Below are 15,243 nucleotides of genomic sequence, written 5' to 3' on the forward strand. Positions count from 1 at the left end.
CACTTTATGTTCACTTCCATGCTTCACATAATCAAGGGGTTGATCAATAAATACATGTTCTTGCATATCACCATGCAAGAATGTTGATTTCACACCTAATTGAAAAATAGGCCATGAATTTTGAGTTGCTACTGCAATCATCAATTTGATTGTATCATGTTAAGCAACTGGAGCAAAAACTTTTTTATAGTCAATCCCATATTCTTGTTTGTATCCCTTAGCGACCAATCGTGCCTTGTACTTGTCAACCTCACCATTCTCCTTCAATTTTGTCTTGTAAACCCACTTGAAACCAATTGTCTTATGTCCTTTTGGAAGCTTTGTCAACTCCCAAGTATTGTTTCTGTCAATGGTTGCAATTTCTTCATCCATCGTCTTTTCCCATTTTGATTCTTTCATAGATTCTTTAAAATTTGCAGGATTGCAATCAGAAAATAAAGCAAAATATGCAAGTGGATTTTCAAACTGGTCATTTTTAGCTACTTCAAAATCGAACATCCATCAGGGTCTTCTTCTAAATTGTTCAGGCCTTTGTTCATTTTCTTTCACTGTAGATAAACTTCGAACATTTTCTGGAATTGTTGCTTTCTGCATATTCTCCCAAGATTGTTGACTTTTCTGATTATCAAAATTTGTTGGAATATCTCTTCCAATGCTAGGTTTGATTTTCATTGAATACAACAACCCTGCTAATAATAATTTTCTTGGTGATTGGATTATAAAGCTTATAAGCTTTTCATTGCTCAATAATACCCAGAAAAATGCACTTTCCCCTTTGTCATCTAATTTCTCCCTTTTCTAGTTTGGAACACGGGTATAGGCAATATGCCCAAAAATTCTGAAATAGTCAACCGTTGGTTCTTGTTTGCTTTATGCTTCTTCTGATGTCATATTTTGAACAAAAAGTGTGGGACTTTTATTCAAAATATGAATGCTCCAATTTATTACTTTAGGCCAAAATTTTTTTCGAATATAGCTTTTTGTCATAAGACTTTGCACCATATTTAAAATAGTAGGATTTTTTTTTTTCACAAACACTATTCTGTTGAGGTGTATATGCTGTTATAAGTTACCTCTTGATTCCATGAGTATCACAAAAATTTGCAAATTCATGTGAGTTGTATTCTCTTTCATGATTTGTATGAAGAATTTTTATTGGGTTTCCAACTTCCTTCTCAACAATTGCTTTATAAGCTTCAAATTTTTCTTGTAAAAAATAAACTCAATTTTTTCGACTACAATCATTGATAAAAATGATGAAATACCTTTTTTTCCTATTGGATGAGAGATTTATTGGTCCACATATGTCAAAAAGAATAATTTCCAATAGCTTTCTTGCCCTAATTTTTAATATGCAAATTATGTATTATTTGTTTTGAATATCTAAACAAATATTTAAATGATATATTTTAATTCATATTTATCAAATTATATATAAATATATCATTTAAATATATAATTAAATATTTAAAATTAGATGAATATAATTTTATTAATTTTTAATTCTTCCTTATTCTCCTCCACCATTAACTTAAGAAATATAATACATTTCTCCCACCGAGGATTTTCTATCTTTTCATGCCACCTTCCACGTAAGGAGGAACAGCTCCCATGGCCACTTCCCGATTTCGTCTTTCAACATTACCGTGCCATCCTGGAGAAAGTTCCAAGACGATCAGAAAATGATAATTCATAATTTAAAATTCAATTATTGATATATATAATTATATATATATACATACCAATGGACATGTCAAATCCTCGGCTTTGGAGCTCGCGATATTCTTGACAAAGGGCACAGGACTCGCAGCAAAAATGAACCAAGCAGTCGCAACAAGGGCTCTCTTCCAGCTTGAACTGCTGCCGCATCTTCGTGCGATAAAAGCAAGAGTAGCAAAAGGTCCAACCGGTCAGCGCAGCAAGTAGACAATAAAGCACTCCTGCTGTACCACAAGCTGCAAGAAAAACCGACCGTAGGTTGTATGATATTTATTTCTAACGTAAAATCATTCAATTTAACTCCCTCGTATTTTAACTCATTGGTAGTTGATGGCTTACAGGTATATCCTTGGTCTGCAATCTCAGCAACTCGTCCAAAAGTGACGCACGGACACCAACAAGTCAAGCAGCCTGTTAAACAATAAACAGATTAATCATTTTGAAACCTTGAGGTGGTTGTCGGCAAGAAACTCTTTGGAATTTGGAATAATGAACTTACAGCTTGAGCAGTCAGAAAAGCAGTCACAAAGCCCAGAAGACCAATCTCCCAATCTGGTTTGGTGCTGAAAGCCTTGAGCCAACGGGACTCCGGTTGCTGCGCCATACTGATCAAAGTTCTGATTGGGGTTTGTTGAATTCATGGTGTTGAAGGATTGAAATTCTATTGCAAATGGTATAAGAGGAAAGTTGATATGGTGGATAAGCGTCCTTGGTGGGTTTATATAAAAACTCTTAAGCATCCTTGGTCGAGTAGTTTTTAAGATCAAGTCAACTTAGTTTAGATAAAACCTCATGTATTTTAACAAATGTTTTCATGCGTATGTGTGCTAATAGATTAAAAAAAGTCAACTTAGTTTAGATATAACCTCATGTATTTTAACAAATGTTTTCATGCGTACGTGTGCTAATCGATTAAAAAAAATTTAAACTAATTTTGACTCATTAAAATATAAAATTAAAAGTTAATTTAAAGTAAAAATGAATTTAGTTCAATAATACATATTATGTTAATTGTAAAATAAGGTGCATGCTAACGTAGAAGTTTGATTGAGTAAACTACCTATTGAATATTAAATCGATGAGTTTGGACTTGTTTGATTATACTTTATCCGGATTCAATTAAGTTTAAAATATCCTTACTGGCTGTTACTTTTCGATCAAATCGTTTTGCCCAATTTTTAGAACCATGATTTGAACATGTGATTTGACGTGGATAGGATTAGGAAGTAAAGATTAGAAGTCGATGGCCATCAGATTTGACTGGTTTCAATTACAGCCAATTTCGCTTCAGTTTTGATGGCCACAATTCTCATAAAGAGAGAAGCATAGGCCTACCTTGTCATACGTTAGGTGGATTTTCCACCACGTGCAGTAAACTTGGAAAATTCTCGGGGGAACGCATTAAGTGATTAAGAATGAAAATTGTGAGCATTTAATGCCATGGATAAATTTAAGATGTGAAAGACCAAAGCTTTTACATTTTTGTGAAGACTCAGTGGAAACTTCCACTATAAGTACTTTTTAAATCATTTTGAATACAATATAGTCATCCCATCATTTTCTTTCCTCTTCCTGTTTTATCTCTCAAGAAAGCAACTCATTTCTTTCATCCTTTTGCTCTCTGGTTTAATTCATACTTTATAACATGTTATAAACAGAAATCACTTAGATATATTATAATATAAATAATACTTTAAGTATATTATAATTTTATTTATATATTATAAATATAAATGTTTTAATTATAATATTATCTTATTTACAAAATACAAATTATTGATATTTTAATTATTGTTATTTTTTATTTAATTTTTTATTCATAATTGCATATAATTTATAATTTAAAGTTTATAAAATCATGAACATAAACTTAAAGTCCTAAATATCATTTAGATGTTTATTATATCCAATTTGTAACCTAAAGTTTACAAAATTACGAGAATATATATATATACCTGAAGTCCCAAGTTTCATCAAAGTATTTATTATAATTATATCTTATTTATAACTTGAAGCTTGTATAAGTTATGAAAAATATGAAAGTAAAGTCATAAGATTTTATTATCCAGTGAAAAATTATGCACTGGTTGTTCACAAGAAAAATTAGTAATCAAACCATTTCCCTTCAAAATTGGAGTTCAATTCCCATCATTTCTATAAAGGATTCAAGGAAACATATGTGGACTCATTCATCCACTAAATGGGTTATTTCGTTAGTTTATGGTCTTAATTGATGCATCTGTATAATAGTCCTATGTCTGTTTTTTTATCAACTCGAAATATTGTCTTTGCTAAACTAGTAACTCAAATTATTAAGTTACAGACACATTTCTTAGATTATCTGATCAAGTTAGTGTAACTAGATAATGCTGGTAAATTTACATCTAAGACATTTGATAATTATTGTATGTCTATGAGAATTGATGTTGAGCATCCAGTCTCACATGTCCACACTTAGAATGAATTAGTTGAGTTTCTTATCAAATGACTCTAGGTAATTGCACGTACTTTATTATTACAAACTCAATTACCAACTTTTATGTGAGGACATGCTATATTACATACTACAACTTTAATTCGTTTGCGACCTTCTTCTTATCATCAACATTCTCCCTTGTAATTAGTTATTGATCACCAACCTGATATATTCTATTTGAGGATATTTGGTTGTATTTGTATATGCCCTTATTGCATCTCCTCAACGTATAAAAATGAGACCTTAACATCATTTGAAAATTTGTGTTGGATATAATTTATCATCTATTATCAGGTATTTGAAACCATTAACCAGTGATATTTTTACTGCATACTTTACAGATTGTCACTTTAATGAGACAACATTCCCACTTTTAGAGAAAAAGAAAATGTCTTCTGAAATTAGACATGAGCTTACTTGGCACTTACCTACTATGTCTTATCTAGATCCTTGCACATCTCAAAGTTAAATTGTAATGCAAATGATAGTGTGTTTACAAATTATTATCAACCAAATACCCAATACATTTGTGGATACAACAAAAGTGACAAAACCATACATACCAACTACCAACGCATCAATAAGAATTAATGTAATTACTAAATAGTCCATTAGAGTCATAAGTGATCAATCTGCTACACACTAGAAACGTGGTAGACTTATTAGAGCAAAGGATACTATTCTTCGAAAAAGATAAACAAAGAATCAAACAGATATAAATCATGCTGATCCTAAAATAATTGAAGAGTCTACAGTAGTTGATATTTCTCTAGAAAAGATTATGCTCCTTGAAGAGACTAGATACCCTGAAGTGAAACAAACTCCTAAAATACAGGAAAATAAGAATACAAAAACCTCTATAAATTATACTTATACACGAGAGATGTGAAACCATGAAACGGTTAACATTAATAATGTATTCTCATTCACAGTAGCTACTAAATTATGAATGATGATGATTTTGAATCATGTATTGTGGTTTAGTGCAAAAAAAGACATAATTCTCCTAAATGGGAAGAAGCAATTTGAACAACTTTAGTTTCATTTGTAAAATGTCAACTGTTTGGGCCTGTAGTCTCAACACTTAAGAACGTACTATCCGTAGGATATAAAGGAGTATTTATGAGAAAAAAATGAGAAAAATGAGATTACTTGATATAAAGCAAGACTTGTAGCCTGAGGTTTTTCTCAGAGGCCAAGTATAGACTTTGATGAAACATATGCACCTGTGGTAAATATAATTACATTTAGATATTTGATTAGCTTAATAGTCTCAAAAGAATTGGATATGTGTCTAATAGAAGTAGTTACTGTTTATTTGTATGAAAATTTGGATACTAAAATTTATATAAAACTCCTTGAAGGATTTTAATTGCCAGAAACAAAAAGGGTTAATCCAAAAGACATGTACTCAATTAATTACAAAAATCATTATACAAGTCAAAATAATCTAAAAGATTATTGTACAATTGTCTTAATGAATATTTGAAAAAAAATAGGGTTTTATGAATGATCTTATATGACCATGTGTCTTTATAAAAATATCAGAATCAAGATTTGCTATTATAATAGTTTATATTGATAATATGAATTAGGACTCTTGAAGAGTTTTAAAAAATTTAAATATCCGAAAAAAGAATTTGAGATGAAGGATTTGAAGAAAGCAAAAGATTGTTTTGGCTTATAGATCAAACACAGTTCAAAATAAAATATTTATCTATCAATCAATCTATATTGAAAAATTGTTAAAATATTTTAATATGGTTAACGCTTATTCTTTGAGCACCCCAATGATTATTAGGTTTTCCGATCTAGAAAAAAAGACTCATTTCATCTGAAAGAAGAGAATGAAATGATACTTAGCCGTGAAGTACTGTATCTTAGTGACATTGCGGTTTTATTATATTTGACCCAATGCACTAAACTGGATATATCCGTCGCAGTGAATTTATTGGCGTGATTTAGCTCTATAACAACCTATTGCCATTAGAATAAAATCAAACATATATTTAGTTATTTATGTGAAACTAGATATTTAAAATTATTATTTTCTGTCAAATCTTCTAAAAATCTTAATTTGGTTAGATATACAAATGCTAGTTATATTTCTTACCTTTATAAAACCTACTTACAAACGAGATATATTTTTATTTATAATGACATATCAATATCATGATGTTCCACCAAACAAATTTTGGTTGGAATATCTTCAAATCATTAAGAGATTTTAGCTTTCCATGAAGTCAGTTGGGAATACATATGATTATGGTCTATCATCTATCACATCCAAAATACATGCAATTTTTCTTTTACAACAGACACTTCTTTCATATTTTATGAAGACAATGTAATATGTATTGTCCAAATTAGAGATAGATACATTAAAGGGGACATAACTAAACATATTTCACCAAAATTATTTTACACTTATGAGCTCTAGCAGGGTTGAATGATTAATGTCAAACAAATATGATCTAGTGATAATCTTGTAAATTTATTCACTAAAACATTACTGACATCAATATTTGAAAAGTTACTGTATAACATTGATATGTGGTAACTCAATAAACAACCAAATTAATTCTACTATAAATAGAAGGATAATTCATCAAAGGGAGTAGTTTTTTAAGTTTGTCACATATTAGATAAAATGTGTACTGTATTATTTTTTCTTTTACTAGATTTTATTTCATTGGATATTTCTCATAAAGTTTTTAATGAGATAATATAAACACATTTAATCTCACTTTATAAAATATTAAATAATTATATTTATCTGTTTTGGTTTTTATTTTATTAATTTTTTAAATAAAATTAATATAATTATTTATAAATGATAAAAATTCAAACCGTAAATACTCATTTAATCTCATCATTTTCTTTCGTCATCCTGTTTCGTCTCTCAAGAAAACAACTCATTTCTTCATCATTTTGCTTTCTGTCCTAATTCATTACTTGATGCCAAGTTGCGATTGCTAGCTGAAATTCATTGAATAAATAAGGCCAAAAAACTTGTTCCCACCCAAGGTATTGTGAAATTTCAAACTCTTATTTTTTAACTTTAAAAAACCTAAACACCTATTTATAATTAAAAAAATTAACAATGTCTTTCCAAATTTAAGTTAGGATTAAGAGTAAAATCATTATTTAATAATAATATTTAAAATTTCTATTATTTTACTTCCTTAATTTAAAAAACTAATAATTTTTTTCAAAATTAAATTTTAACAAATAATATTTTTTCTTTATCTAAGATTTTCAATTTCGTTGATGAATTTTGTCAGTGAATATCCATTTGATTAGGCCAACATCTTTATAATTAATTATAACTTTATTACTTGATGGCAAGTTGCAATCCATAAGTTTTGGTCAATATCTTTAAGCTGGAATTCATTGAATTAATAAGTTTTGGTCCCATTGCATCCATAAGTTTCTTGAATAAGAGATTATCAATTTAGTTGCAATCACTTTAGTTAAATATCATATTATTTATTAAAAATTTAATTTTTTAATTTATATATTGTTTTAAAAGAATAATATTATATATATATATATATCTATTTTAAATTTATAAATATATATATTTATATATTATTTTATTTTTAATTATTTAATTATATATTAATATATTATTATTTATATATAAAATTATATAGGTAAATTATACACATAATTGTACTTTTATAATAATAGATATCTAAGGTTGGATTCAAATCGAGTCTGTTCAAGTTCAATATCGAGCTCGGCTCATTCAAGCCCAAAACGAGCCAGAGCCCGAGCCCCATATGATAGCAAAATCGACTCCGAGCCCGACCCTGAGCTTTAAGCCAAGCAGCTCGACTCGACTCGCGAGCCATGTATTCTTCATGCAAAAGGTGTTGTTTTTGGTTGGATTAAAAGAAACGAAAATTTGTGGCTTTTTTCACTTTCATTCACGTCTCTCTTCACATCTCTAGTTTTCAGTTCCAGACTACAACCCTGAATCTTCTATTCTAGCCTCAGTTCTCTGTCGACAAGGTTTTCTCAAGTGGAACGGTTCGTGTTTTTCCATTTTTGAAGTTTGATTTTGTTAATTTTTAGCTTAAATTTGTTGAGCTGTAACTTTGGAATTAGGGTTTCTGAATTGAGGGTTTTATTATACTTGCTTATTTATGTTGTAGGCTGGCTATTGTGGATTTCGTTTTATGGCTTGTGATGATTTTGAAATTGGTTTGTTTCAATTATTCTAATTAAACATTGAACCTTATTTTGAAGTTGGTTTGCTTATTTTGGAGAAGAACCCTATTTTGTTTTGTTGTTTTAGTGTAAAACCAGTTTCCAAAAGATTATCTATTGAATATTTATTCAAAACACAATAATCGTTTTCTTACGCCAAAGAACTATTTTCATTTATTTCAATTGGAAACTACAAAAGAGTAGATATAAGTAATAATTCTTTGAAGGCATTTTTTCCTTTTGGCAATATCAAATCCCTTTCCAAAGTCCTTTAGTCTTGAGTTCTTGTTGAAAATTGTGAAAGCAGAGCTTTCATCAGTTAAAAGTTGAATTTCTGCCAGTAATTTGCTTTTGAACTTCTTTTTAATAAAAGAACCTTATTTGAATTATACCATATCTTTTTATTAAATTGTAGTTAAACTGATTACACCAAATAGTTGTAACCTGGATGTCATATTTAGGCACCCCTTTGTACCCACACTTTTGAAGTTTTCTGTTTCAGAGCAATGAGTTTTTGGGTGTTTTCTTTTTTGTTATTTCCATTTATCTATTTTTGCTACCCTGTAAATTATATATATCTTCAATTAAAAAAAGACTTAATTGAGTCTTTCCAGGGAATTTTCATTATCTTTTTTCTACATTGGAAAAGTTCAGTGATAGTTCAGGAAACATGTAAAATAATTTTATGAATGATTCCATGTCAAACATAATTAAATGTAGACTTGAAGATAGAAAAAGATGACAGTGAATGATTAGGACCAATGCCTACAGCTTGCCTATGACTTTTTAAAAAGAATTGTTAATTTTCTAATTTAAACTTTGAAATTTGCCCCAAAATCTCTGTGAATGATAGAAACTGCTGTTATGGTGATATGGGTTGAAAATGTTTAATTAGAAAATAAAATCACAAGCCAAATGTAATTAAGGAGAATAGTTTTATGATTCCCCGAATTTTTATTGAAATGGTACTTTGTATGCCTACGGGAAATGGAATCTCAATGACTAAAAATGGTAAAATTTGTGGTACTTGATATGATATGGTAAAATATATTCTATATATATTTAATTTATTTTAATTACATTTACAATTGACCGTCTAATTATGATTGTGATATAGAATATGACATCAAGAAGAGTAGAACCATCCGGAGCAAGTCGAGCTTCATCGCAAGCATCTACAACTAGCACGATGACTCCTTCTATATATGCATCGATTAAGAGAAAATCGGTGCAAATTGAAGCACCTACACCTACTGAAACAGTTGGAATTAATTATGTGGATATTGATTTGACTACAATTGAAGATTTTGATGTCTCATCTTCAGCTAAAGAAGATGAAACAATTAAACGTACTGAAAGATAAATAGAAGCATCATCTTTTATTATTCTATCTAATAAGAGGAGGAAAACATCAGTTGCTTGGAAGTGTTTTCCAAAAGATATGTTTGTTACTATTATAGATGCGACATATGCAATATGCAAGTATTTCAAGAAAAAGTTGAAATTGCAAAAGACCAAAGCTATTTCCTATTTGACACGACATATGGGCCAATGTGTTGACAGAAAGAAAACAATGAGGAATGATATAGTCATGGGGGGACAAACTATCTTAGGTTTTGAGCATTCAACCTTAGGGTCACCTACTCCAACTGTGGTGAAAACAAAGATGAATTATGAGCATCACAAGGTCAGTTTGAGTTCAATTAATAACATTTATTGTTACTATGAAATTGTTATGAAATTAATTGTATTAACTAATACAATGATTATGATGTTAGTGTTTCAGGTTCGAGAGGCCTTGACTCACTTGGTTATGATATTTGAATTGCCATTTAATATAGTTGAGCACCCCGACTTCATTAATTTTTGTCACGTTTTGTAACCTCTTTATGAAAAAGTTGGAAGGAAACAAGTAAAAGTTGATTGCATTAGGGTTTATCAAGCATAGTGTATGAGGTTGAAGAACACTTTTGATGAGACCAAAAGGATTAGTATTACTACTGATATTTGGAAGTTGGATCATCAAAATATTGAGTATATCATAATTACGACACATTGGATGGACCAATCGTAGTCGTTAAATAAACGAATTATAAATTTTGTGCACCTACCTCCGCCTAGGAAAGGAATAGACATTGCAACAACAATTTTTAACTGTTTAAAGGGTTAGGGGATTGAAAATAAGGTAAAATCAACTTTGCCAATTGTTTTAAAAAATGCACGTATAATTTTATTGCATCTAGTTATTATTCATTAATTTTGTTTGTAGGTAGAAACTATCACAGTAGACAATGCTACTGCAAATGATAGTTGCATTAGAAGGTTGAAGGAAGATTTTCAAATATAGAGACTTTTGTTGTGTGATGGAAGAGTTTTCCATATTAGGTGCACTGCCTATATTGTAAATTTGTTAGTTCAAGATGGGGTGGCTGTAATTAAACCCATCATAGACAATATTTGGGAGAGTGTGAAGTTTATAAAAGCAATTAAAGCAAGACAAAAAAATTTTGCGAAAATTGCTATGCAGTGTGGAATAAAAAAGAGGAAGCTAGTTTTGGATTGTGCTATGTGATGGAATAGTACATACAAAATGCTAATGATAACACTACAGTTCAGAGAGGTCTTCCTTCGTTTTATGTTTGTTGAGTTAAGCTATATATATTGCTCAACAAGGGAAAAGTGGGAGATATTGGAGGTTGTCTATGACTTTTTAGAAATATTTGATGATATAACAAAATTAATTTCTAGGTCGCAGTATACAACTGCAAATAGGTATTTTCAAGAAGTGTTTAGGATAAAAGAGATCCTTAAAGAGTGAGAATTTGATGAAGATTATTCTCTATTGACGATGGTGCAAGCAATGTTAGAAAAATTTAGCAAATATTGGGGTGAGGTGAATTTCCTTATGGCGATTGTTAGCATCATAGATCCCAGGTAATTAAATTATCAATGATTGTGTTTATTATAATATATATGTAGATAAATAACATGTTTCTAACTAATTAGTTTGGCTTTTGATGATTTTAGGATAAAGTTTCTTATGATTACTTTGACATTTCCCATTTTATATAGTGAAGAAAATGCCCCTGTAGAGATAGAAAATATCAGAAGAATGTTAGAAAAATTATACAAGGAATACGTTGACATGTTATCATTAGGAAATTAATCAACTTCATTTGCACATCCATAATAACAAATAAGGACCCAACAAGCACCATCAAGTATATCAGGTAATCATTATCATTAACTGAAACTTTATAACATATCATAGGTTCTAATATTTAATTTGTAGGTAAATCATCAAACTCTTGATATTATGAGAGTAGACATTATGGTCCTGGATATAGTTGGTTGCGTTTGAAGGATCATAAAGAGAAAACTTACTCGGAAGAAACCATAAAGTCTGAGTTGAAGATGTATCTTGAAGAACATGGTGTAGAGATACCTGATGATGTTAACTCAGATGACTTTAATGTACTTCATTGGTGGAGTGACAATCAATATAAGTATAAAGTACTTTCACAGATGGTAGTCGATATCTTAGCAATTCCTATTATAACAGTAACCTCTGAGAGCGCATTTAGTGTGGGTAGTAGAGTGATTGACATGTACAGGTTATCTCTATCGTCAAAAACAGTCAATATGCTTATGTGTGGAACCGATTGAATGAGAATACGTTATAATATTAAGAAATAAGATGAGCTAGTCAATTACTTATCATAACTGCATGATCTTTAAATTGATTTTTTATTTAATTGTTGGCAGTATGATTAATAACTTTTATTCATTTTTAATTTCTTGAAGATGGAAGGTGAAAATGAGATTGCTGAGCTTATCTTGCCAAATAAATAAAGATATAAGGTAATATAATGTTTAATAGCATTTAATTCTTAATTATTGTTGTCTTTATAATGTTTAATAGTTGAGTAACTTTGAGGGTGTATATGACATTGTTTTTTTATCTTAGTAGAATTTGGTTAGGTTTAACAACATATATGAACTTTTTTGCACCTATATAGTTAGTTGGACAAACACTTTTTGTCTATTCAAACAGAGCAAGGGTAAAAGAGTAAAGCAAGTAAAAGGAGATAAGAGTGATACTATATTGAGTTTATTAGGGTAAACCCTTGAGACTTCCTTGAAGTAAATGAACCCCATCAGGTTATTGATATAATTCTGAAATGCTATTATTATACTTTGAGGGTGGAGAAAACTTCCATTATTAAATATTAAAAATATTTAGGTTATTGATTCAAAGTTTGTTTTGATTTGTTTGAGTTGTTGAATGACATGATGATCTTGGATATATTCTTTGTTTGTATCTTTTCCTTATTTGGTTGTCTTGATTTGTAGATTATTTAATTTAAATTGGGTTTGAAATGATTATTTGCGTTTTTGTATGGTTGATTGTGCCTTTTTTTTATCGCTTAGTATAATTGTTATATAATGACTTGTTTGGTGCAAATGTTGCAGGAAATTATATTATTTTTTTCCTTAAATTTTTGAGTTATTTAGACTGTTGTTTTGTCTTAGATTGGTGGTTTCTTTGTTTCGCCATCACTGTTTTCTAATGAGTTATGTTATGGACTATTAATTTACTTTCTTCCTCTTTTTTTGGTTAAAATTACTGAAGTTTCTGTGTTATTGTCAGACCATCATCTTCATAATAGTTACCCCAGTTGTCAAATACTTTCATCTGCTTCCTTACGTTGGGATTATGCCAGATTGGTTTTCTAGGTGTGTGAATCTCTCTTCATATCTTCACCATACCTATGTTATAAAATATAAAATGAAGTGAGTAATCCTCTGGAAGTTAGTGTGCGAATATGCTTTAGTGTATGCTTGAAGAGTACTGCTTAAGATTCAGTCTCATATAGTTTTGAGTTTTCGGATTTTCAGTCCACCGATTAGTATATTGTGATATCATTCAAAAGTGAGTTTGACTTCTTGATTTAGAGATGATGCAGGATTTGATAAACTAAAAATGTTGTTGTCTTCCCCAAGGGTGCTTACTAATGATTTGCGAGATCAAAACTTCGTATCAAAAAGCATAAATGTTAGTAGCTATGGATCTCTTACAGTCATTGATGGAGGGGAATTTGTGGGAAGCAACCCAGATTTTACACTAAACCACAACTGACAAACAAGAATCGAAGTTGCAGGGATTGATTATCTGTTGAATTAGTTTTGTGTTTCTTCTTGAAAATATTTAAAATCTATAAATAGATTGATTTACAAACAATGAAAATGCATTAAACGATGTTTAAATGAAAATAACATTTTGAAACTATGATCTCGTGAACTTTAAGCTCATTAGACTCAACTTGTTAAGCATAATCGAGCCGAGCTTGATAGCTTGGATCATTAAGCATATTCAACCTCAGCTCATTAACAGCTCACGAGTAACTCGACTCGTTAAGTTTTCCAAGCCAGGCTTGTGAAAGGCTCACAAATAGCTCGTGAGCCAACGAGCTTGAATACGGGTTGCCATTTCATTGCGCTCAACGAGCTCAAGTCATGGCTCGAGCTCGAATGAACAGTTACCGAGCTGATATCGAGCTTGCTTGTGTTCGAGCTCGACTTAGTTCGAATTCACCTCTATAGATATCCCACCAAATCAATTGAGGCAGTGGGAATCCGATATAAATAGGTTTCCCACCCCTCACGTTTCACATATCCTTTATATGTAGCCATTGGGGAGATTTAGATCCAAGTGAAAATTTTGTTTTGCTTTCATTATTTGGTAACACAACTTCTATGTCCAACTTCAATCTCCTACTTCAATATTCCAATCTCTGGTAAATTTTCCACAACATTTACAATATTTTATCGGTATAATTTGCTTTTAAATATATTTCAATACCACTAAAATTTAAATTATATAATTGTTCTTTTCATAAAATACAAACATAAATATGGTAATTATATTTATATCCTATTTACAAATTAAAAACCATGAATATTAAAATTTGTCATTATCCAATTTGTAAAATGTAAACATAAATATTTTAATATATTATTACAAACAATGAATATTTAAATTATATCATTGTCCCATCTATTATATGCAAACTATAGATGTTTGATTTATGTCATTGTACAATTTATAAAATATAAATATGAATATTTTAATTATGTTATTATCTCATTTACAAATTAAAGTGTCATAACAGGGTAACCTTTAGTCTATGAGTGCTCATAATTTGGTTTAAATCATAAAATTAGATCAAACCGTTTAAAAATTATGGTTTGATTGAGATATAATAAACTTTTGAAAAACAGTTTTTAGTTTGGGTTGCTGTTTTGACAATTTTCAAATTAAACTAAATAGTAAATCGTATTTTTTTAAAATGCATATATATAACTATATTTAACAAAATTTTTCAATAAACAATTAGATGTACATCTTGTTTTTTTTTATATTTATTTTTTTATTTTCTTTACATGTATATTTTATTTATATATATATATTATGTGCATATATTATATTCTTAAAAACTATAATTCAATTAATTTTATTAACTAATATATATATTTAAAAGTAGATAATTTTAATACGTTCAAACCATAATTCAAACCAAATCAAACTGTATTTTTTCAGTTTGATTTGATTTAAAATATAAAATGGTTTGATTTGATTAGAGTATCATGATTACATCTAAATTGACAATCAAACGGGATTACCACTAGATTTAGGTTTTCATAACCTTGTTAATAAGTTAATTGAATAAAAGATTGTCAATTTTGATATATTAGTCTAATCGCAGATAAAAAACTAATTATAGGTACATTCATTATGCAGTATAAATTTTTAATATATTTTATGATACATA

General features: G+C 29.4%; 1 protein-coding gene across 1 annotated transcript; it reads right to left on the reverse strand.

Moving 5' to 3' along the window:
* Positions 1-1,473: 1,473 nt before the first annotated feature.
* On the reverse strand, positions 1,474-2,447 carry LOC123205384 (protein PLANT CADMIUM RESISTANCE 2-like). The gene is made up of 4 exons (XM_044622328.1): positions 2,219-2,447; positions 2,059-2,130; positions 1,743-1,955; positions 1,474-1,654 (listed from the first exon to the last, which is right to left on the reverse strand). Exons 1-4 carry the CDS (start codon positions 2,358-2,360, stop codon positions 1,569-1,571), a joined length of 513 nt encoding a protein of 170 aa, XP_044478263.1. The 5' UTR covers positions 2,361-2,447; the 3' UTR covers positions 1,474-1,568.
* Between the last annotated feature and the right edge of the window lie 12,796 nt (positions 2,448-15,243).

This window comes from Mangifera indica, unplaced genomic scaffold, assembly GCF_011075055.1.
Source record: "Mangifera indica cultivar Alphonso unplaced genomic scaffold, CATAS_Mindica_2.1 Un_0004, whole genome shotgun sequence".
Classification (NCBI taxonomy): Eukaryota; Viridiplantae; Streptophyta; class Magnoliopsida; order Sapindales; family Anacardiaceae; genus Mangifera; species Mangifera indica.